Raw genomic sequence first — 25933 nt, forward strand, 5'->3', positions numbered from 1 at the left:
AGAATGAACTCACTTCAGTTTTGTGAGTTACATTGATTGTACTCATATTTTGAATAATGATTGTATTCATATTTTGAATAAAACAGGTAAGAACTATTCATGTTCAGAATTATGTAACGTCATCAAGGGAACATATGTGACTGTATACGGGATGTTTATATCCTCATATATGTCATATGTACACATATACACATGGGGGAGAGGAAGGGAGGAAAGGGCAGATGTCAAATGGAATGAAGGAAGAAGATTTCTAAAGGAAAGGTTGGTTGGATTTTTGTTACAGGTTTTAATCCATCTTATTTTGTATTTCTTTAAAGGCAGCACTGTTTCTGCTGCTGGGAATAGYGAAGATGAATCCGTAAGGAATCCGAAGTTGTTCTGAATCCAAACAGTTACTTCCAGGTGAGCAGAAAACAACAATTTCCGTGTCAAAAAAGTACATTTTTTCCCTCCCACAAAGAAACAGCCAATGGCATTTTCTTGTTATACTGCCARAGGTGTATTTGATAACGTGTTGTGGAAAGCAGTTCCCACAGGGAAGGTGATCTACATTTTCCCTCTGGCACATCAGTTTGCATTCTGACGAATCCAGTCATAAAGTGCCATCACCTTTGTGTACACTCCTGGGCGACTGCGCCGAGCGCAGCCTTCAACCCAGCTCACGACACCCGCAAGGTACCAACTATTTCCCTTTCCTGTGCAAGCCAGAGGACCTCCAGAATCGCCCTAAAATAAAGGAGAGAGTTCAGCCGTTAGCACACTCACCCCCACATAGGACAGGAACGCATGTGTYAGGTTATTTAGGGACTATAAAAATCCATGCTTCACTCTTCCTCAAATTATAGTGTAATATTAGCACCTTTTTTTCCAGAATAAGTGTCCCTGGACAGATATTAAGTTCGTTCAGCTTGTTTTAACACACAAGAACAGCACACTAATCAATATAAAGCAATGACAAGAAGGTAAAAGGGGAAAAAATTACTCATGACCCATTAAAGGATTCATAGAGTATCTGATCACAGAGTCCAAGAGGAAAAGGAGGAGAGAGGGATGGAATGTAGGAACTCTGTCATCATTTGGCCATAAGTTGTTCATATGTTTAAGAGAGTACTCTTATACTATACATTAAAATGGAAACAAAGAAGTGTCTCTTTCTTATGCTCAAGTCTGCTACCAACCCCTCCCTCCTCCACTCAAAAAAAAAACCAAAAAGGCGTAATTAAAGCATAATTAGATGTTGTTAGCAGTTTCATAATCAACATTGTGGCTAGATTCACTGGAGGAAAGGAAAAAAAGAGTCCAGAATTATGCACTGGCTTCTCAAAAGAAACATGCAGCTCTGCACATAACAACACGGAAAAGCAAAAGATTATATTTATCTCAATTCACATGAATCCAAATTCATTTGGGTTCACAAATGCTTTGTGACTGTCACTGCTTTAACCTTCTATGCCTTCTGTAAATGGAAGGGTTCACAGACTTGTGAACACTTACACATACTGCTGTTCTCTGCAGATTTTCCTTATGTATATAAGGCAGCCTCTAGGCTGAGTCTGGAATTTGTTTGTTCTCACCAATTGAAGCTAACACATGGGAGAGGAACAAGAAACACATGAACCTATTAAAAATTAAGTCTCTGTCACCTACCCAAAAATTATCTAGTGATAAGGAAAGCTGCCACAACAATTCCTCCTCTCTCCCCAGCTGCTGCATTGCTAAACTTAACCATCCAAAAAGCTCTTCTTAAGGTGACTTCAGAAAGGAGGCTGGATATTCTGGCCAGCCAGAAAGCTCTAAAAGACTGGAGRAGTTTTATGCAGCAAGAAGCGGAATCCTGAAAAAAGGAACCATGCAAGGTCAAGAACAAACCAGAGCAATAAGGAAATTGAGTGTGAAAGTTCACGTGCTTCATTTCTTACTGAAAGTATCACGTCATCTAATGACGAAAAGTGCTTGGAAGTTTCACAAAACCTCTGCAGTTACATGAACAGTTTTCATATCCATGAAGAAGTGAAACAAATGAGGATGTCCAAAACCCTGAGACTGCAGTTAGAGCACCGTGAGGATCTCCTAAAATGTCACCAGCAGACAGCACCATACAGAAAGAATGCTAGAGAGAGGGGGGATAAAAATAGCACAGTCACTATTACGATTAAGAAGTTCAAGATGCAAAGGACWGGAACAGAGCAGATGGTGTTAAAAAGTAGATTGATTAGTAGAATACCTTGCCAAACTCATTAAAATATCCATCTTAAAACTTAAGGCCATTTCTGAGGCAACACATTTTTTGGAGGAACATCAAGTCTTAGGCATATCACACATCTTAACAAAACAATTCCAAGGCCTATATACAAACAACATGTTAACAAAAATACTAACTCATGAATCTGATCTTGGAAACTGCAGAACGATCCTATAGTTGTCTTTTGTTGTGTATTGGAAGACTACACCTGTTAGAGCTATAATGCAAAAATCGTTCTATTAAAACAGCAAAAAATACTCTTAAATAAAAGTTCTAACAAATTACCACAAACTAAAATCAGTAACAAATTTCTCTCCTTTTAAAAAGTAATTCACAGAATCACAGACTGGTTGAGGTTGGAAGGGACCTCTAGAGATCATCTAGTCCAACCCCTTTCTCCAGCAGGGACACCCAGAGCATGGGGCACAGGGCGGCATCCAGGTGGGTTTGGAAGATCTCCAGGGAARGAGACTCCACAGCCTCCCTGGGCAGCCTGTGCCAGGGCTCTGTCACCCTCTGTTTTACTATAGAAAGCAGATTGTCACGTAAGTTTAAATACTGATAAAGCAGACACCAGAGTAACAACTGGGAAAGAGAAGSAAAAGCAAGATAGTTAAATATGTCTAAATTAGTTCCTTATTAGCTGCATGTGCAAACAAATTAGGTCATATAACTTGTGCTACAATGATGTAATCAAGACTTGTTATAATATACACGCATGAATATATGAAACTGAGTCAGCATTTCAACTGTCTTTACTGGATTTAGCTTACTCTGTATTCTGAATTTTTTTGCAACTGTAACTATGCTATTCCTAACATTGTTTTCACATTATATTAACTCCCTCAAAAAGAAATAAATCAAGAAATGCAGATGTTCCTYACTTAATTTCCTTTTGTCTTTACATCTGTTTAACTTTTGAAGAAGAAAAAAAAAACAGTTCAAATCATTTTACTCCATACCTTGCAAATCAACATTTTACAAGATTCAGACATTTTCTATGCCCAATGTCCTTTCCTATTTTGGAGAAATTTATATGCCATACACTCAAGACACTTTAATTTATTACTGAGAGGAGGAAAACAAAACAAGATCTAAACCATGGAAAATTTTCCAAACAAAAAGCAAACATTCTTTCATAATTTCTTCACAAGTCCCTGATTACCTGGCACGCGTCAATGCCACCATTAAGATTCCCGGCACATAGCATACGTGATGTGATCAGATCATCATACAGTCTGTTACAAACACTTTGGTTAATTATTTTCACTCTAGCTTCCTGCAGCGTTTTGGCAAGATGACCTAGAAAAATATAAGTGTTGCAGAGGTTATAGAAGTTAATATTTCTAACAGAGAAACCATTTGTTGAAACAGAGGAGAATGGCTACGAACTCAAGATGCATCCAGCTAATGGCAGAAGAGTAATTCCTCTCCCTACAAATGCTGCCTGTCCTCAGCTTTAGAGACTGCAGTYCGTGCCATTTCTAACACAGAGGTCCCCATGCACTACCATGATTGACTTTCTACTTGTCTTTATCCTCATTAGCTGGTTCTGCCAGTCAGAAGAGCCACACAAGCTGTGAATATATTGTGAGATTTTATACAATCTAACTAGTTTTGAATGCCCAAAAGTTTCAAATTGTGCCCTAAGCTTTTTGTTCTTCTATAGTTTTGATCCAAACACTGTCCAAGTCCTAGTAAAGGAAGTGTTGGCATTCTCTCCCAACCCCCCATGTTCTAAAGAAGGAACTGAGGAATGAAGCTGAGAGGTGAAAACCACCACCACCACTAAAAAAAAGTGCAAGTCGCAAATGATGATAGGGGGTTGATCCTGTACTATTTTATGGGTACAAGTAATCATTGTGAGCTAAATATCCCGACTTACGTTTTGATCTATCAGTAAATTAATCTCAATATAATCAATATAATCTCTCAGTACCTGAATGTTCAGGGGAACAGATTRGTTGGGCATTAGGGTTTGGGAGGAGGAGAATGGGGATGAAATGGGCTAGATGAAAATATAGGCGTTTTTACATATCATAACAACAAGTTTACATATATGCATTTTTTTTATAAAAAAGCAAGACTATCATTTTTAAAGGTATTTGAACCTTATTATATTATGAGATTATTTTATATCGGAATTTTCTATTAAAAAGTTTTATTAAGAAAGTCATTGTTACCATGGCAGTYGGCTTCTGATCAAACATGAGCAATCAGGACTCGGGGCAGTTGTGGGGACCACTGCAATTCTGGGGAGCTATCTATACCCAAGTCTAAAATCTGGCTTGGGTTTGATGCAGCAATAGGGATGAGGAATCTGTGGGCTCTCTCACTGCACTCCTCCAAATCTGCCTCCTCTATCCACTTCCACTCCCCACAGTAGCTGGCTGGTCCAAGATGTGCAGGCAGAATATTTCATAAGGAATACTGCCTTTGAATAAGACAAATAAAAACTAAACAAACTTCACATTTTTTGCAGTTATTTCTGCAGAAGCCCTCCTATTGTCAAACTGTGTTCTTAACCATGAAGTCTTTCCTTGCATTAGTTTGAATGTCCTGTTTTTTCACATGCAAGATTACTAACAATCTATTCCCCAGGCAAAGTGGGCCTTGAGCATAAAAGAGAACACCTTTTCGTAAATATATGATTATTTGCTCTTCCATGTCATGCAAGAACATCCTTGATCCCCATACAGAGGATGCATATTCACACACCTGCTATACAAGCAAACATTCAGAACTCACAGACTAGGAAGATATTTTATAGCTTTTTAAAGAACTACTAAGTAAATCACAGGTATTTTCTTTTGTGACTATAATTATTCCATTGTTAGAAKTTGAAATTAAGCCAAGCTTGCAAGAAATATATGCAGGAAAAGAACATACWGTTTTCCTTTATGGCTCCCCAGCCAGTTACATAGCAGACAGTTCCATAAACAAATACTCTAGAGGTGCTGGGTAAACAAATGGGCTGTACCAGTTCATTGAAGAATACYGGTGTCTCCATTTCCAATAATGCAATGTCATAATCTGAGATATATCGGTCATATTGCGGGTGGATAATGATCTTCTTGACTGATCTCATAGCTACATGATTGCTGTTTTCATTAATGGTGTGTAAGCCCATATATGCTCTCCATCCAGAAGGAACAGAGTATCTGTGAAGARAACCGGTTTACAACATCCCATTGAAAAGTAATCCAATATTGCTTCATTTAGTTTTAAGCATTATTCAGTATTTGATGAAAATCATCACAAATTTAAYAGTGTAGAACACTGTTTATGAACACTACAGATTCTTTCCACTAAAACATTATGACTTCACATATAATTTTAAAAGAAATAGTCTCTTGGAATATATAAAAATCAGTTCCTTGGAATGGTCAGTTTGATCCATCTTCACACAAAGAAAAGCTCTCCACAATACTTCCAGAGCTGGGTTCCATAAACGTATAATGCAAGCAGAATGAAACAGGCTATGTTATTGTAATTATGGAGCTAAAGCTCATGGCTCAAGTCTACTGTATGGTTTTCTGTTGGCACAAAAAGCATCCGTGACTGATTTACCAGAATGCCACGGTACAAAAATAGGCTTAGGTCAAATTTTAGCCAGGTTGAAAAGCTTTACACTTTATAAGGGTAAAGCTAAATCCTCTATTCTGACATTCAGCCAGAGGTATTGGGTGAAGCAGAACCAGACTGGGTGTCCAACAGTGGGTTTCTCAGAGATCAGTGATTCRTGTGGCTTGAGCTTTCAAGTAGAACTGATGTCCCATTTGCCTTGGGTAAGGGCCAGCACTGTTGTTGACTTTCATGAGCCAAGAAACAGGCCAAGCAGGATTGGCTGCTCTGACATAGATGCCTCAATGGCTCATGTTCTTCCCACACTAGCAGTGGGTCTTCAGGGTCTTAGTCACATCTGTGCTAAGTAACATAGTTTTTTAGTATAAAATTACTTTTGTATTCGGTACATATTTGTGCGTATTTGGTAATTACACTTGCTAAGCAGGTATATAATATATGAAGATACCCTATTTCTGCATGTCACTGCAGTCTTCAAAAACTTACAGTCCTAAAAGCAAGACTGTAATTATTGTAGGAATGGTTGATCATTCCAAAARCTTTCTAACTGCAGCTTTGTAACCAGACTCATTTCAGGAGCAAAACTGCTACACTTCAGATAGCAGCACTGAAGTTAAACCATGATGGATTGGGATATATAGCACTGAAAAATAATAGGTTTTCTGGTTTTCATATACATAGTCTAGAGAAAAGAGAGAGAGTATCTACTCAGTTCACCTGGGGATACTCTGCTCTGATAAGAGAAATGCATTTACAGTTCAATAGAAGTGGGATGTATTTACAGCTCAAGAAAATCATYTGTGCAAGTCCTTTTGTACTGTAAAAAAAACTAGATTATATCCTTCACACAAGCACTGTATTGCTGTATCTCCAACATACCAACATACTTTATTTAGTATAGCTAATTTCTCTTGGACATTRACGTCTTCTCCTCTACTTCATGCAGCACACCAGTGCTACTATCAAGTAAGAAACTAATGCATTAACATAAGAATCTCTCTTTTGCCTTGATGTAACTGCAGACATATAAAACTTTCTCCATCAACTCAAAATCTTATGGTCAATCACTTTACTGAAACTGAAATCATATTACATCAGGAAAATTGTGATGTGTTTGACAAAAAAAAAAAAAAAAATASTCATTCTCATTTGACCACATGCAAACACGTTACATAATTTAGAGTACCAGGTTGCCTTCAACAAAAGCCACAAAAGTTGAACTGTAAATCTTGTCCAATGTCTTAACACAGAACTTATCATAATCTAACCATCTACCTTTTAATTAGAATACTATTATTGAAATTGAAATGCATGTTTTTGTATGTACATCAGAATGTAAACATCATGCTTTGGAAGTCAGAAAAAAAAATGTATTATCAAACTCAAAATCATCCATTTCTTCCTTCTCACACATAAAGCATATCACACTCCACTCTTCAACAAACTTTTCTTGGCAAGAAAAGGCCACAGATTCTCCTCTTGAAATCTTTGCTTTTTAAAATTTAACTAGCAAATCCTTCCTTCTTAAGACTGTAGAATACAATATTCAAGGCTTACATAGTAGTATCATGTCACAGAGTTATACCCTTAATCAAGACATTGCTACTACAAAATCTTGCAAGCAACACTGCAAGGTTATTAAATTGCAGGTACCCTAAGATAGTGTAGCCTGTCCATACCTTACAGAATCAGAATCCAGAAAGCAATGAGCAGCAGATATGAGCCATTTGTTTGAAATAACAGAGGCACCACACACATGGCCATGTGTTCCCATCTGTAAGCTTGCTTGCCAAGGCCACTTTCCAGATCTTGCTTCTTCACCTCCAACAATTCTATTTTTCTTGAACCACTGTCTTCCACAAGCTAACAGAAATAGAATAATGAATATATGAATAGAATAACTGAATAAAATTATCAATCAAATATTGAATAGAATAATTGAATAAAATTGTAAAGAAAAATATGAAATTATTTTACATCGTTATGCCTAAAATATAAACTTACTTTTATCACACCTCAAAGCCATGGCGAAAAATAACAACAACAACAGTACTTTCTTACTATGCAACTGGAAAAAAAAAAAGATAAGGATACTTGCCCTTTTTCACTCAATGGACTGGTAAGCTCCCAAATGATTGCTCATCCTCTTTTATAGCTTAATAAAGAGGTTTGTAATTCAAAAATACAATCAAACACACTGCTAAACTGGGTTGCTTCTAAAGGATTACTTAAAATCTTACATCCTTTCACTCCTTACATGCAGTTCCTTGGCTATTTGTTTTTTATTCAGCTCAAGCAAGTGCTTAACAACTCTAAAGCAAGCATTATTGGAAATAAATCAGACACAAGGAATCATTGGGTTTAAAATGAGACACTGAAAAATTCCAAGTCAGACATTTTCATACAGTTGTTACCAGTAAATTCTCGTTTTTAAAAATCACATCTGACTTAATCAATTCTTGATCCGCTAATGTGGTTCCATCACCCACTGTGTTATTTCCCATATCATTAGCTACCACTGTTACCACACCACAGTTTGTTTCATCAGATCCATCTGCACAATCGTGTATTCCATCACACTCAGGATTCGGCTTCAGCAGGCATTTTCCATTGAGGCACTTGTAAGCATAAGSGGAGCAATTTTTGTAGGCTGAAACAAGAGAGAGAGAGAGAAGATACCACGTCACGTGTTTGGAGTCATGGTTTCTAGTGACTAAAGAAACTTTGCCTATTCAACCTACTCTTCAGCGAACAAGGATGTGGCACAAGCTGTTCAAAACCACATGCTCCAGTTTGTCTCAAGTCATATTTCATGCTGGTGTAAACCGGTCTCTCAGTAGAGAACACGTTTCACTCTAGTTAATGATCACAGTAACTTAAGCCTCCATCATCATAAAAATAGAGAACAGAGCTTCCAACTACCCTCTACTCCATTTGTACTGAGCTTAAGCTGAAAGGTCTAGACATGTCAAGTCCATTATTTTACCTCTATCAGCAGTGCTACTGGTGTTACAAATTATACATCTACACAACAGATGAACTTCAACAGTTAGGCTTTGTTTTTTAAAGGAATTTCAGCAAATCATTCAAGGGCTTGAAAGTTTCCTCCAAGATGTCTTCAGGTAAGAARTTCACGATTTACTACATGGAAATCCTGACAGACCTCAGCATTGTGCATCCATTTTTGTTGACACATATTATAGGTTGTTTACAGCCATCTTCAAAAAATGGTAGGTACTTTTTTGACAAACAAGGACATGCTGCCATCTACCTCAAGGGCGTAGCATACAAAGCAAGGCAAGTGTTTTGGGGCTCAAAATCACTGAGATGTAGTGCCAGCAGTGTTCCTAGCAGTGCCAGAGACCATGCATTTAGCAAGACGCAAGAGTCCTAAAATCATTAGGTCTCTTGTCATTACATTAGATTCTGTAACAGTAAGGGGAAAATTTTTCTTCTTACAAGATCACCCACAAACTGTGGTTAGGTCATCTAACTAAATTCACTCTTATCGCAAATTTTGCTTCATTAATTTCTTTCACAAGCACTAGTTATACTTTGAACTTTTTTCCTTCTTCCTTTTTTTTCCCCACTATTAAGAAATATGCATTTTGTGCAATGAAAAAAAAATACCTAGGAGTGCACAATTCAGTAGCAGTTCAGATAGGTTCTCATTCACTACATGAGAATAGCTTGCATGAAGCAGAGTGACTCACACTAAGGGTCCATATCACAAGAGAACTGCATTTCAAAAGTCCTCCTACAAATTAGATAGTACTTAGTCAGCAGGACTCAACACATTATTGAAAAATCTATAATGTGACCTTTTTGAGTCATTTGCAGGAAGTCTCTGGGGATTTGCTTATAATGCCAGCAAATCYATGTGGTTACTTTTCATGTTTGATGTTGTACAGGAATCTGTACAACAATGGTAGAAACGTTCAACTAGAGTGGGATTTTAYGCAAGTCATTGTTCGTTATTAAGAGAACAGCAGTTGAGCACATGTTTTGTCCCAAGATCTGAGGACAAGTTGTGACAAGTTGTGAATCATATTTTCTGCTAAACAGCACAGTGAATAACTGAAAGCTAAACAGTAGCTGCAGGTAGTTAGAAATGCATTCTTTCATTTTTTTCATTCTTTAATTTAGAAAACTAGCTACTAGATTTTAATGATGTATCTAATTGGATTACTAATCCCTTTAGAGATACTGTTTTTCTTATAGTTCTCCAAACTGATCATAACTAGTGGCATGAAAACCCAAAGAATTCATGGAAGCTGTATCTTTATTATTATATTATATATTATATATATATAATATTATATATATAATATTATATATATATATATATAATATTATATTATATATATATATATAATTATATAAAAATATATAATATATATATATAATATATATAAAATAATTATATAAATAAATATATATATATATATTTATTATTATATTATATTTATTATTATTATGTTCACACTAACTGGTTTGCATGCTTAATCAGGCAGGTAGAACACCCAGAAAACAAACACACTCTTGAAAGATATCTATTTCCTTTTGTAAGAGGAGACAGATGGCATGGGGTGGCCCTTACAGCTAGAAAGTGCTAGTTGAAGTCTTTTTTGACAAGTTAACAGACTGTTACTGTATTTTTTGTATTGTACAAAGAAAGTTTTTTTTTTTTTTTTTTTTGAAGGGGAAACAAGCAAACCAAAAAACTCATTTTATGTGCATTTTTTTTAATATAAAGTGAATTCCACTGAATTTATAATCAGCATGTCTACTGGAAAAATTACAGATTTAAGATAGTTTATCCAGTAGCATGAAAACACGCATATTCCTGCTCTGCCTTCTCCATCTCTTAGAAACTTTACTAACACATAAACTTACAACAATCACTTTCATCACTGTCCTCCCCACAGCTGTCATCACCTTTGCAAGTCTTAAACTGAAGTTTACACTTCCCATTGCCACAGTTAGTTGCTCTGGATTACAATCTGAGGAGCAAAGGGCTGTAAATGCCTTATAATCCAAACAGTTGACTCACAGCCACAAACAGCTCTACATAGTCCATAGGCCACCTTGACATCTATTAGTGTGACATCTATGGTAGACATGAGTCTACCTTGCTTTTAATGGCATCCAGTAACAGTGTGTGGGTTAATGGGGTTACAATATTCTTGCTGAGGCCTTCCCGCTTTTTCTGGGAAGATCCTTTCAAACTCCTGTTTTATATCCTAGTGTGACATTTAGCTTTTTGATTTTTCATGGTTCTGTAACTCTCAGTAAGCTTCTGGGACCCACCACCATGTCATTTTTTATCAGAAAAGTGATTTAGGCAATCCATCAGTTTGATTGCCTGCTTGGATCTCTATTGATAGCGTATTATTTTTTCCCCTCTTGATATCTCCAGTTTACCATGATCCATTCATCTCTCTTCCTGTTTTGTACCATCTTTTCTATTTTTTAAGCATGTACCATATTCTGTCACTTGGATCACTACCAGAAATAATAAAATATCCCATAACAGATATCAACAATAAAGATGTCTTTGTCATGGAAAATCATTCTCTAGAATGAAATTTCCTAACATTTTTCTTAAAATTTGATATTTACAAATATTTTGGTTTGACTATTTTTTTTTCTAAGAAGAAGATCAGTCTAAAACTCCCTTCTCTTTCTGTGTTCTCCAGCTTCCAAAGATACACATTTCATGGTCTATTCTTCCAATTTCTAGTTTTTCACCCACATCTTCCCGTGTTCTTAAAGATAGCCACCAATACTTAGAGATTGTTTCAGCAAGAAACAATCCTAGAATAAAATGATAACAGAAGGATACAAACAAGAGAAGTAATTGACTTACCACAGTCTAACTCATCACTACCATCTAAGCAGTCTTTCCAGCCATTGCATTGGTTTGCTTGAAGGAATGCAGGTTCTATCTGCACATTTAAATTGTCRAGAACAAGCTAGAAAGATAAAAGACTTAAAACAATGGCAATAGAAAAGCTTTCACAGATCAAATTGCCCATTGAAACAGAACTGTCAAGCAGGAGCATTAAAAAGGCTATTAAAAACCAAGGCCACTGTCGTTTGTGAACTCAACTAAATGTTAAAAAAGCAAATGATGTCTTGACATCATCTGCCAAAGAAGGCAGTAGGAATTAAATGAATCAACATGCACTTAAAAGGACTTAGAAATCTAAATTCACAAGAACTGCCTAACTCAAAGGGTTGAAAATGAGTCAACACAGATGCATAATCACTCCTTAGAGAAAGCTTCTCTGGTTTGTTAACATATATTTTACACTTAAGTAACCTCAGAAACAACAACAAAAAAACCCACATACACTTGGGAATTTTCCTGAGTATTACAGATACAAATTATCCAACACTAAAATGATTTACAAACTCATCTCTGTGTTACTGTACTTGAGCTTCTGCATTTTAAAGGTAAACAAATTATTTATAAAATAGTTTTCAAATCTAGTAATTCCATTATGTAACAGCCTGTTACTTAGAAATTTCTTAAGCATCCACTTAAAATAAAAAGATTAAAATAATCTTGATTCTAAGGTACTTCTTTGAAATCCATGAAAAACATTTTTCCTTTCTTCAGATTTTCCAGCAAAAATCAAGCCCCAGAACTGGCTTCTACATGCAGATAAGCACATGAAAGAATAAGCAGGCCAAAAAGGTCATATTTTTACCCAGGTTAAGTCAACTTAAAAGTTCTTCCTCCCTAAGAGCAAAGGCAAATTCACAACTGAGAAGAGAAAAATCACCTCCCTCCACATTCTAGCAAGACTTCTCCTAATGTAGCACAAGATACAACTGATCTTCTTTGCCAGCAGGTGCATTGGCAAACTTGATTCAACTTGTCCACTGGGATCCCCGCGTTCATTTGCAAAGCTGCTGTCCAGCTGATTGACCCCGAGTGTGTGCTGCTGCCTGAGGTTATTCCTTTCCCAGATAGACAACTTGGCATTTCCCTTCATTGAACTTTAAGAGGTTCTTGTCTTGCCCATTCTCCAGTGCACTGGAGCCCCTCTAACAACAGGAAAGCCRTCTGGTATATCATAAAAATCCTCCAGTTTTGCACCATCTGCAAAAATCTCTGAGCCTACACTGTCCAATTGTCCAGGTCCATAAGGAAGAGGTTAAACAGTAATGGCCCCAGTTTTGACTCCTTGGGGATATTATTTGTGACTGCCTTCCAGATGCCACTGATGGCAACATTCTGGGCCAGGCAGCTTCATCACTTCTCAATTCACCTGAGGATGCTGTTATAGGAGACAGTGTCAAAAGCTCTTTACACTCTATGGCATACAATGCTGCATAAATGGTAGCTTCTTGCCACAAAATCTGTCACAGTGAGTCATGAAAGCTATCACTTATTTCTGAAAGAAGACATGAAGAAGCACTAATTTCTACCAGAGACTTTAGAGTAGATATARATAAAAGTATATATACTTTTTTACATGCAAAATTACACTCAGTCAAATGACCTGGGGATGTGAGGAAATTTCACAAACAGATCTCATCTCAAAGTCTTGTAGAATTTCAGCTGCCTATCAGATAATTGGGAAAAGGAAGTTAGTAAGGCTAGAAACAGAAAGAGAATGTATCTGGAAATTAATGAAGACATGCAAAGAATATACTGCAGACAAGTATTTTCTAAGAAAGATATTACAAGGCAATGTATGCATTTTCTGAAAGCCAACACAGCTACTCTTTCAACCCCAAAACATCTGCTATTCCAGAAGTGTGGAGATTAGGGAGCCAGACAAGGGGCTGTAGCAGTAGGAAATGCAACACATCCTGGCCAAGAATCTCATTGTCTATTAATGACAACTTAGATAGCTAACTATGGACACACCTGGAAACTTGCTTTTGAATCAAACTGGAAGCTGATTCAGAGTATGACGAGTTCTGAATTTAAAAAGATTATTAAACTTAATTCCTGTCTGCTGAAAGAGTSCTATTTAGACCCTGGCTAAAAATTGGCTATGCCAATTGCAAATACTTAGAAATATTTTTAAAATATTGGCACACTGTCCAGTAATTAGATCTGCCAAAATTGGTAAATATCATTTTTATTTCCCATCTTACAGAAGGTTTGTGAAAAGCGAGAAACAAATTACTACCTTCCATAAGTATGACTTATCTAGTATTTAATGATTTATTTAGTATTTAATCAGTTAAATTCAAAACATCCCTGTCTTAAAAGTAGTTTAAGAAAAAAAGGCATGTCGGTAYGTATGTGTCTGGTTTATTTCTCAAGGCCCTTAAACGTGATTTCTCAAGTGTCCTTAGAAATGAAAGTACATGCAGATTCACTTACAGTCTGTGTGACTGAAAGCTTTGTATTCAATATAAAACCCTCTGTGGGTGACAAGTTCATCAGAATGGAAGTTGATTGCAACTGAATAGTCATATTCTTTATTTCTGTTGCTTCCTGAAATAGTTTTGCAGTATCTGTCAAGAAAAAAAAAMACACACACACACACAATTAATTTCTAATAAAAGGGACCATTGCCACTCAGCCACCCATTCTATTACTGCAGGGTACCAATGCCAAAAAGCTCTAAAGCACTAGAACAAAGACAGGCTATTCTTAGTGTAAAAAGTTTCCAGCTTTAACAGAAGTATTAGAAAGCTTAGTTACAAAAGTTCTCCACTGCCATCCTCCCTTCCTGCACTTCCCAATCTTCCAACTCAGCAACTTTTCTGGGGCTAACAGACTCGTTAAAAAAAAAAAAAAAAAGAAAAAAAAAAAACAGCAAAAGAGGATCCATATCACAATTGAGCAATTAAATACAAATCACTTCTAAGCACTTGATTTCAGACTTCCTATTTGGATTTAGAAAACTCTGATTTGGGTTAATCAACAGGTTTAAAATCCAGCAATTATGTCACACACCCAACAGTCAGTCACCAACTTCCATATGCTCCTTTCTAGAGACAAATCACTCTGAATATTTCTTTTTATACACATTGCCAATTGTCCTGTTTCCTGAAAACCATTACAACTTCTGTATCAGTTGCTTGTTAAAACAGAAAACTTCAGGTGGCAAAAGCTATTCAGAACCAGGAATTCAAAGCTCCACAGCAGCTGTATAAAATCCTGCAGTCTTCCATATTGTTGCACTTAAGCAAAGCAACAAAAGAAATATTTATCACTGGAGAAAAAAAGCAGGATGGTTAAGCTAATGACAAATGTTTGCTACTAAAGCAAGATTAAGAATATTATTCTGCTGAAATTTGGTGAATCTATGACATTTTGTTCGCTGAAATGCATCATTCTGGACAGCAATTGATGAGACATTTTTTAAGGATAGTATGTGGTGCAGAAAGACAAAGCACAAGATAATATGTCAGAAAATTGCATATTTGACTCACCTAATTCCATCAATTTCTAACCAGTCCTTATCACATTTACTGGACCCTGGAGACTTCTCTTGAATTTGTATTGTGAGGATTTTTAAGGACAGCTTGTAGCCAGGCAACGGTGCCTAGAAGTGAAAGGATAAATATCCCACCACACACAACCACAAAATGCTCCTGATGTGGTAAAACTTATTTTACTGATTATCAGATTCAAAATACTTCATTTTTATGATGTGAAGCATCACCCGTGAAGTCCAAAAACTTTGCTATTTCAAATGTGTATAGAAATATTTTTAGATATTCCCTTWTCTTGGCAGACTGTGACAGGTAAAGGAGCATAAGAGCTTCCTGCAGCCAGCCCAAAGCACCATATCCTAGATTCATGCTATACCTGTGCTGCCAAGTGGTAGATCACAGAAATGTTTTAAGACACCTAAGGCAGATGGCCACAAAACTGCAGTAGCCGTTCATGCACTGGAAGGGTGAGCGCTATATTTTAGAAAGCCTTTCTTTGCATTCCTGTATAGAGATAATAGTTAGATGAAGCTTGTAAACTGCTAATAATTTTAATTGAGCAGGTAAAAGGTAGAGACTGCTGCACTCTCAAAGACATTAAAGAAATCTCTCATTGACATTCCTTTTTCCAAGGAAAGTCAAAAAAGCAGTGAAATGTTTAACAGAGGAGCAGGCAAACACRCAGAAAGCTGGTGACAGCCATAAACAGGATTCCAGATGAAAGCTGGTTTCCAGCAGCCAAGGACTTGCCAGAAACTCAGAGCTGAATTTCTGAGCCAGAAAAAWCTCCTGGTTTTGCTGAGTTCAGGGAGATTGAGCATAGAATCCTAGAATGCTCAAGGTTGGAAGGGACCTCAGAGGCCATCTAGTCCAAGCCCCCTGCACACGCAGGGTCACCCAGAGCACGTGGCACAGGGCTGTGTCCAAGTGGGTTTTAAAGATCTCCARAGAAGGAGACTCCACAACCTCCCTGGGCAGCCTGTGCCAGGGCTCTGTCACCCTCACTGTCAAAAAGTGTTTTCTCAAGTTCCTGTGGAACTTTTGGTGCCTCAGCTTATGGCCGTTTCCTCTAGTCCTGTCACTGTCCACCACTGAAAAGAGGCCGGCCCCTCCTCCTCCCTCCCTCCCTTGAGGTATTTATACACGCTGATCAGGTCCCCCCTCAGCCTTCTCTTCTCCAGGCTGAACAGGCCCAGCTCCCTCAGCCTTTGCAATGATACATTAGGAGACCCAATATGTCTCCATTTTCTCCCTTCTACCACAGAAGTAAAGCCRTGGCTATTAATCACTCACTAGGCTGTTAGCAACTGTCATCACATCCRGCACGTGCTTTGTGTCATGAATAATACTGTCTTTTAGAGGCTGGTAGTCCTTCCTTATCACTTGCCTTTGGAATAAAACAGGAGGRAAACAGAGCACCTGAGAACGGGTTTGGTGCAGGGGTCTCAGTATGCTTCCCACCTCTTTTTTCCCCCGCACTGAAAGATCATTTCTCCCAGGTTTGCTTTAATCCCACATAAAACAAATCACTTACACAGCACCACTACTCCTAAGAGTTCCCCGGACTTACTTGGATGATCCAACTGCAGTCAATGTTTGGTGGGTAGTAACTTGGGTAATAAGGGGAACTCAGTGTCCCATTCCAGGAGATAAAATGCCCGCCACACACTGGGAGAGAAATATATCAGCAAAAAACACAGTTATCTCCACTGCGCTAAACTGGAAAGCTCATTTCACTTGCCAGGCTCCTTCCCTACATACAGGGTTAGAAGAGTCATGACACTATTAAACTCAGTTTTGCCCTATAGTAACAGAGAAGCAGAGGAACTCCTACTTCCCCATCACTCTGAAGTTTTGGATCAAACATGAGGAAAACCCTTCTTTTACAGTAAATGGGGAGGGGGGGAAGTGAAAGTTAAAAAAGAGAAAAAAAAAAAAAAACTTAGAATTGCAGTAGGTTCTCTCTCCATAATGGAGTGAAACCACACCCAATAGAGTGAAATCCATGAATTTATGCAAAACAGGAAATCTGTGTGTCAATTCTTAATCTGAAAATGCATATCACATTTGGGCCAGTTTTCTTTGGGGCTTTATTTTTATCAAGAACTCTCCTAGACATCCAGTACTTACTGCTTTTGCTTTCTTTTAGATAAGACAGTAGATGCAAACATGAAATTCAAGTAATAACAATTCTGAATAATTTGCTATATGTTTTATATCAAAACTTGACTTTTCAGGGTTCTAAGTACCAATTCTCAGACTGAAAGAAATTTAATTTGTAACGTGCATGACGTTTTCTTAAACAGCATTCATAAAGGCATACAATGAAATGTGCAAATTTTAAAAAAAAGGTTTTTTTTCTATAAGCTATCTTTTATGATTTGTTTCACAGGTTAAAAATTTCTTCATTTTATCAATTTTCCCCTTAGAGGAGAAACAAATGAACCTTACCGAAGAAGTGTGGGTAATACCACTTTGGTCCTGAATCTGCTTGATTTCTTGAGGTCAGTTAAATTGTGCAGTTCCTTTAAGAAGGTGATCAAAGACTTAAAAGCAACTTTTTACCCTGTTACTCAATTTTCATGAAATATGTCATCCCTGAGCTTGAGGGAGATTGCCAAACGTGATACAAGCGCTGCTCTGTGACTGGGGCTACCTAGAGTGGGGCTGGATATGTGCCAAAAATCTGACTCGCTGCTTTGCTGCTAATACTCGTGGATAATGGGGTTACCTATGCAGTGAGAGCAGTCTCTGGGAAAGATGGCTATGGGCAGTCATCCAGAAAAGAGAAGTTCTGACAAAGACAATGACAATAATTATTGAGTTTTCTGACATATCTTTTAAGCGGATTTTCCTCCAATATTAACTTTTTTTGAGGCAACAGGAAGAGCATGTAYGCTTACATCAGGCTTGTTTCCATTCATCACTTACGGATTTTAGGAATGGCTTGAAAGTGAGCTATTAGTATGTTCCTTGCTTCTCTTCGGTCCAGTGAAAAGGTAAGCAACATTACATTACTTGATGAAGTTAAACGTACAACAGGAGAAGTCCAAGCCCCAGGCTCACACCATCTGAAATATCACAAACTTTGCATTAGATGATATTTCCCATATTCCAGTCAGAGGATATGAGAAATTGGGCTGAAATGACACTGATCTGGTCATCTCCATTTCACAAGTATTCCTCTGACTAACATTTCCCTTTTATTATTTAAAACAATTGATACTACCCAAGATGCTAGTTAGAGTCTCACAGTCTCAGAGCTGAGTTGTTCGGGATGAACATTACGGATATTCTGCCTAACAAGTACTCGGAATTTTCCAGGCCTATACAAATATTGGAAAGGCAGGGCTAGATGAGGCTACTTAAATCTTAAGTAGGGGATAGCACGGAGCTATCCCCTATACATGCTGCAGATCATCTGTGTAACACAACTAGCCCAAAACATTTGCTATCTGTTAGCATTCACATGGGTTTCATGTAGCTGGCAGCAGAAGCTGTCAGAACAAGCTRTCAAGAACAAGAGAACATGGGGAACCCCATCCACAGCATGTATTTCATCTTCTTTTGTTTAAACAATGAGCTGCTTATGATCTGGAGCATGAAAACTTATTATCTCTTGTATTTTGAGATACTGTTTCTTGCATGTGTAAATAAATTCTTATACCCATTGCACTTTGAAATCCACAACATAATTTGAATATTTTTTTCATTTACAAATCTTTCAATTTACAAACCTGTGTGTGAAAAATCTCTAAGAGTTTTCTTTACTTCTGTGCACAGCAAATGAAAACAATTAAGATCTGACTATGTAGTAACTAWCAGTGCATTTTCATCACAGCACTGCATCAAGTCCTTTGACACTGTTACCTCTTGCCACTGAGTTGCAGCAGTTGCAGTATTAAACATAATTTTTAAATCTTTGACTCAAAGTAGTCCTCTTAAGCTTTCTGCAGGCTACTCCCTGTTCCCACTTTAAGACACATTAAGTAAGGATTTGTGAATTGCCATGTATTCTTTAGTCATTATAGTATCCTTTTATTGTGACACCRGTCAAACCTTATATAAAATGAACAATCTGAATCCTCTCTCCACTGCCATGTAGAGATATTTCAGCACTTCTATCTTCTGTTCACCCAGCTGGGAGCCTTATCTTCTAACTGTAGCTTTTGCCACAGTATCATCAGAAAAGCAAGACAAGTATATATGAGAAGAGCTATCTGCATGAGACATCTTGTCTTATGGTATTTCTCAATCTCAGTTCATTCGTTCCTCAGTATTTGTAGTGGAATGCTTTATTACTCCAGTCTAAACAAAATTGTGATAATGATTTGAAGCACAATTTGTGATCCGAGGACTGAACGCTGGGAAGTGAGGTGGGTAAGAACCTCCCACAGACTGCCTTCTCAAGGTAATTAATGGCAATTCTCCTTTAGGTCATTTAATAAAGATTGCAATTTTACCCTGGAAAATATTTAGCCTCATAGTCATATGAGATATACCTTTGATTTGGTTAAAACAGTGTAGTGTTCACATACAATTTCTGGAAAAAAAAAAATTTCCTTTGTTAAGAGAACACAGACAACACACAGAAATTCCTGTGCATCATGAAGAACAGACATCGTCTTCACTCCAACCCTGACCTTTGACAATGTCATCACCAAGAAAGCCTAATGACCTTGTTGCCTAAGGAGAGAGATGAAAGTCTGGACAAGAACCCTGAGGAGTGAGTTTTCTGTAGACAGAGTTGCCACAGTGATTTGTCTGTGACTTTCCATTTTGAAACATCTTTTCTAGTGGTAATGGAAAAATCAAAATTCAAATTCATATCTTTTTGAATTGTAACAGTACCTGTATGAAATCAAATAAAGCAGAAAAATCAGTAGTAAAAGCATAGGAATTCATAATTCATTGCAGGAGGAAATAAGATGGAATATCTCTTTGCTGCCTTATAAAATATTTTTATTTAAATTTTATTTGGAATCCCCTAAATGTTGAAACCCTGTTAGATATCAATTTTGTACACTAGATTTTCAGAATTTCTTTACAACTTGGTAAAACTTTTTTTTTTTCCCCTGTACTATCCTACCTTGTAATGATCTTGTTCTGCAGAGGAAGAAGGAAATCATATGCTGACAACTGGTGTGAAGCACAGCTTCCTGGAGTGATASCATGCAAAGTAGTAACCACCAGTCTCACCACATAGTTAGAAGGAACTCGCAGCCTCCACTGATAAAAAGACTTCTTGAGATTCATCAGAGTTAGAGTCCTGTTGCTATCTGGCTTTGCATACAGGTCGAAGGATACTGCTATACAGAAGAAGTTAGGTCAGTGGCTGAATAAATGTCAGTTAAATAAAAAAATCAGTGGGAAAAACTTCAGATAGTGTGGCAATAACCTCCTACCTATTAATCTACTTCTTGATGATCTTATTCTTGTTAGCTCTGCTGACTTCTCCCTGTAAGATCAAGTGCCTCCTCTTCCTCCTGCTTTGGATGAGGTGGCACAACACCTCCCTACCACTATGGGCTCATCAMATGCTCAACAAGAAGTGAACTTGGCTACAGCTGATACCAGCTCTATCATTTTCACTTTACCCCTCTCCATGCAATGAAAATACTTAGTATGTGACTACAATTTTGAGATGTACTCAATATGAGAAATCTAAATAAGCTGAAATTCTACAGTATTTCACTAACTACTAACAACCACAACTCTCTAGCCACAAGGCAAATAGTCCATGTATGATTTTATATACTGGCATTTCTTTTTTTTTAAGATGCCACAGAAAGGAGATATATTTCTCACTGAAAAATAATAGGAACCATTCAATTTCAGCCATTCAAGGTAAAATATAAAAGCGATAAGGCATTTTCATCACAGTCATTATAGGGAGTCTAGGCCGTGCATGGCCTTAGAGTGATATTCATTGAAATTGTAGAATAATTACCTGATTTTAGCATCACATCATATTCTGTGGAATCTGAAACTGAAATTTAATAACTGTCAGCTACACAAGTCAAAAGCACAAACTGGAAAATGAAAATAGACAGAAGAGGTATTAAATGACAGGTACATGGTTACCGAAAAGCTCTATTGACATGAAATCAAAATCTTCCTCTCCAGAGCTGAACTTGTGAGGGGCTTTGTTACTAGCAATCGATTTTTGTTGCTCTGAGGTTAGTTTAAGAGAATCAACCACATCTTGTGGTGCCCTGAATGTATCCCAGTAGTAAGCTCGAAGTCCAGACTCTCCTTCACTGTGGAAGAAAAAACCCATATCACAAATGCACTCTAATTAACAGACACGTCTATATTTTTGGTTTCTACAGTTCAATAGACAGCTGAACTGCTGTTCAGGGAATTGCAGCTGAACACGGGAGCAAAAATATCTCCTATTTCAAAACTAGTTTTTCTAAACAGTAGACATATTTTCAAAAAGCACAATGAGATAGAAAACAGCATTTCATAGACTTTTTACTAATTTAAAGCTTCACAAGATATGATAGCACAGTTTTAAGCCCATAGTTTGATAGCAGAATATTTCAGACTGTTTCTGTTGAGATAAAAAAGGTTTTCTGTTACATATATAAAGTAGTTTTGAATTGATTCAAGGAGACAGTCCATCACACTCCTCCGTTCAACATGACCTATGGACTGATCTTTCAGAAGTTTTCAGGGCTTTTTATGACAGGAATAGCCATCTGCTCATTGTATTTAGATTTCTTATCAGGAACCTAAAACTACGGCCCAACCCCAAATTATACTTCTGAATGTTACTTTGAGAAGTTAAAAGGGAAATTTAAATAGACAAACCAAAGCAAGTTACTGCCGAGTGGTACAGAAAAAAATGCTACTCAATTGTGGTTTCAAAATCAGGACTAGATAAAGATTCTCTTAAATAACTGCTTTATAATACACTAAAAAGATGGGCCTAAATTCAATAATTCAAATTTAAATTACATGCTTGAAATGAACCTACCTGAAAGCAGCCACTACAGACTTCAAGTAATACTTTCCCAAAGTGGAAGACTTGTATAACTCTGCAAACTGACAGTCAAATAATTGCAAAAAGAAATGTAGAGTTATGTTTTAGTATCAATTGTACTATTTCTTTCCCTGTATCCCTACCCATATTTTATAAACATCACCAATCATTTTCGAAGAATGTCAGATATTGATAAATGTGTATATATTTTCCTTATTTTTTTTCAAAATCACATTATGTTTATGGCTTCTGATAATTAGCCGAGAAAGTGCTCATAAATAGATCTATATTATTATTATTATAGTCTTCATATACTTTGAGGCAAATTTCTGGCACATAATCTAGACATGGACAGCTTGTTTTCACCATGTACAAAGCAGCTTTAAGACAGAAGACTAGGTCTGTTATGAAATATGGGCTAAGTGCTTTGTATTTAAGACTTCTGTTCACCTCTATGCAGGAAACAGTACTGATCTCACCAATATGGAGATGAGAAATACAAGAAAGCAGGTATTGCTGGGGGAGTAAAACAAAACAAAAGCTTATGCATTGAATTTAAACTGTAAATAAAAATCCCAGATCCAAGAGAATAATCTAGCAGAGAAGAGTGAACAAAGTAAAACAAACCAAACCAAAAAAACATAGTCCTAGCTCTTTCAGTGAGAATAACCATAAAATTCACAGTTTTTATGGAAAACCTTGACCTTTCTGTGAGACTCAGCTACAGCTGTGTAGCTACAATCCCAAAGTTACATGATGAATTAAGTGCCTCCCAGCTACTTGCTAGCTTTACATTTATTATTCTGGGGAAAAAAAAAAAGAAAAAAGTTAGGACTTAAACTAGAGCTATCTCCTCAATCCCAATCTGAATTTGCAATTAATACTTCTAAATTCTTGCTATATTTATGTGGGAACTTACCGAATTTTGTATTGTTTCTGCTTGCTGTAGGAATTTCTGTGACTTTGGATTAGAGAGGTCGTTTGTATATGTCAAATTAGGGATTTCTACACTTCCACCAATATACATAACAGAAAAAGGTGGCGCTGAGGAAAAAAAGGAAAAAAAAAAAAAAAAAAGAAGACCAGGAATTAGCATGCATCGTAACATACCAGAACCAGAGGTTTGCAGAAGCGTGTATTTGACCTTGGTGTCAGCAGGCATTAGCTTTTAAAAGAAACGCTAAATAATATTGAGAGTGCTGAGTAAATTCCACTGCTAGGACAATGCCCAGAAGAATAAGCTATTTGGAAATGAATGAGGTACAAGAAATGCATTGACATTTCTATTAATAGGTTTTAATTGTTAAGCTTCCTTTCTGTTTTCTTTCCTTGAAAGGCAGGATTTTAAAGACTATGAGTTGAGTCTTAGGAAGAAGCACTTAAAAGTTAAGTAWCCATTCTGTTTTGAAAAAGTGAATAAGAAGGACAGTTCCAATACATTCTTGAGAAATATTACAGATAATAAAAGCATTCACAGGAAGAGACAAAAAAAGAGAGACACTAGATATACCTTCCATATTCAACCGTCAAATGCTAATCACTGTGCATTTTATTTTCTTAGCAAGGGCATTAAGAAGGGAGAGTAGTTTATATATCCATTATGTACTTAACTGCTTAGCAGAGCTTACTGTGCTAAACCATTCACATAGTGCAAAATATCCGTCCCATGCACACCATGCTCAGAAACTTACCGAATGCATACTGCAGGACCAGCACRATTGCTGTAACTATTAAAGAAATCACAGACAATACTCCTAGAAACCACCTTTTCCAGGAATGCAAGCTTGTCCATTTGAGAAAAAGATACTTCTGACACACACCTTCTGGGTAAGGCTGACAGCAGTGAAGATGTGGACTTTCCTAAGGCAGAAGAGTAGCATGTTTCAATACAATTGTCTTCACAGTTTAAACCTCTTTAAAAATTAAGATACATATTCCATATTCCCGAGCTTTATCACATGTGAAACACATGTATTTCTAGGTCATTCATTTGTGATATGCATTTTAAGTTATATGAGAAAGAAAAAAAACACTGTCGCTTCATGTAGAAGCAATTTGCACATGGAGTGCAGACTGCGATCACGTTCTGTGTTTCTGCTGTAAAGTGCTTGTCTCTTACCTGCCCRGCTGCCTGCTCAGGGTGGGAAGGARCTGGTATGCTATACACAGAAACATTTCTGGAGGGGACAGCCCGTATCATGATGTCCCAACAAATGTCTTCAGACAAGGCTACTAACAAAATCCTAGATGAACTGTGTTCCTCAAGCATGACCCAGAAGAACATGGTCTTCTCCCCTCCTCTGTCCACCCCCGGGCTTCTCTCATTTCACCTTTGCTGTAATGCTTAAAGTGGAGCCAGCTGAGCTGCGATCAAAGAGGTGGTGGAGCAAAGTCACCATCACTGTAACTCTTTGTTTTCCTAACTGGCTAAAGAAGATACGGACCTCATAACTTAAAAGAAGATCAGTTACCCTTCCCCTGCCTCAGATATGCAAGAGAGGGAGATATTTTGGCCACTTTTGCAAATTATATGCAAGCAAATTATAAATGAAAAAGCCTAGAACAAGGTGTCACGGAATGAGTGGTGGCGGGGGTGAGCGACAAATGCACTTCACTCATATGAAAGAAATAATAACAGGATTTATTAATATGGACAATGATTTMACGAGATTCTWTGGCAAGGTCASTTATTATTCACTRCATGGAGGCACAAGATAATACAAGATTATCTTGGGATACCCTCCCGTTGGGTCACGAGGTTCAGATTGGACCCCCTTGCTTTCCAGGCTCCTTCTGAGAGGAGTCTGGGTGCGGCTGGATCCAATCCTAGTCCCAGACCTGGTCAACGGTTTATGACTGAGGGTGCTTATGTTACAAAGTAAAGTTAAAGAGAGAGAGAGAGAGAGAGAGAGAGAGCAAGCAAGGAAGAAAGAAAGAAAGCGCGCGCGCTATATTCACTTACCACAAATCTGCGGTGGAAAGGAAGATCTCTCGAGGAACCTCGAGGAGTAACCTTGAGAGGCGTCCCTGCCCAAGGGGAGATCCTGGTGTGCAGGCCGCAGCCATGTCAGGAGAGCTCAAAGGGGCTCTCAGGCTGTCCGAGTATTTATGRAATAAGATGATTGGCTTGTAGTCATATTTTTAACTTCAAAGACTTAGGTTAGTGTGTCGGCCTTATCTCCCTGTTTACGACACAGCCTTGAGGACTGTTTTTGTTAAGTCTCAGTGAGAACAGAAATCAGGACGATGGCGCCTGCCAGAATTAGATCGGTCGCTGGTGGTCAGCAACAAAACAGGGCTGCATGTAAGGWACAGGCCAGGATGAGCTGGGAAAGGAACGTATCCGTCACACAAGGTAAACAAGGAGACTTCTAATGAAAACCTGAAAGAATCTTTAGTGTTTGCTTTTTTTAAAAAAGAAAAGCAAACACACAATATTGAATGATTTTTCCAGTAGTAAGTATGGTGGCCACAAACTTGTATCAGAGAACTAGCAGAATAGCAAAATAATTAAAATTGATAATTTCCATTTCAAGTTTAAAGCAGTTTCAAGCTAACAACTTCAGAGAATTCTGCACATTAAGTAAGAAAAATTAGGGTGAGAAAAATTATGTGTATATGTATTTATACACACATATATATGCACACACACGTGTGTGTGTGTGTACAGATATATACAGGTACACATACACACCTATCTAAAACCA

The 25933-nt window shown here is 37.3% G+C and overlaps 1 protein-coding gene across 1 annotated transcript; it reads right to left on the minus strand.

Annotated features, from left to right (window-relative positions):
• Positions 1 to 567: 567 nt before the first annotated feature.
• On the minus strand, positions 568 to 24495 carry LOC112949620 (suppressor of tumorigenicity 14 protein-like). The gene is given in 18 exon segments (XM_026042067.1): positions 568 to 726; positions 3408 to 3544; positions 5132 to 5403; positions 7507 to 7690; positions 8358 to 8477; positions 10724 to 10813; positions 10816 to 10830; positions 14178 to 14311; positions 15236 to 15348; positions 16809 to 16906; positions 18170 to 18309; positions 20328 to 20547; positions 21189 to 21227; positions 21323 to 21498; positions 22221 to 22288; positions 23146 to 23270; positions 23918 to 24086; positions 24346 to 24495. Coding segments are annotated over 18 exon segments (2409 nt in total).
• Positions 24496 to 25933: the final 1438 nt, after the last annotated feature.

The sequence above is a fragment of the Nothoprocta perdicaria genome, unplaced genomic scaffold (assembly GCF_003342845.1).
Source record: "Nothoprocta perdicaria isolate Ctin4 unplaced genomic scaffold, notPer1 scaffold_102, whole genome shotgun sequence".
In the NCBI taxonomy this organism is placed as follows: Eukaryota; Metazoa; Chordata; class Aves; order Tinamiformes; family Tinamidae; genus Nothoprocta; species Nothoprocta perdicaria.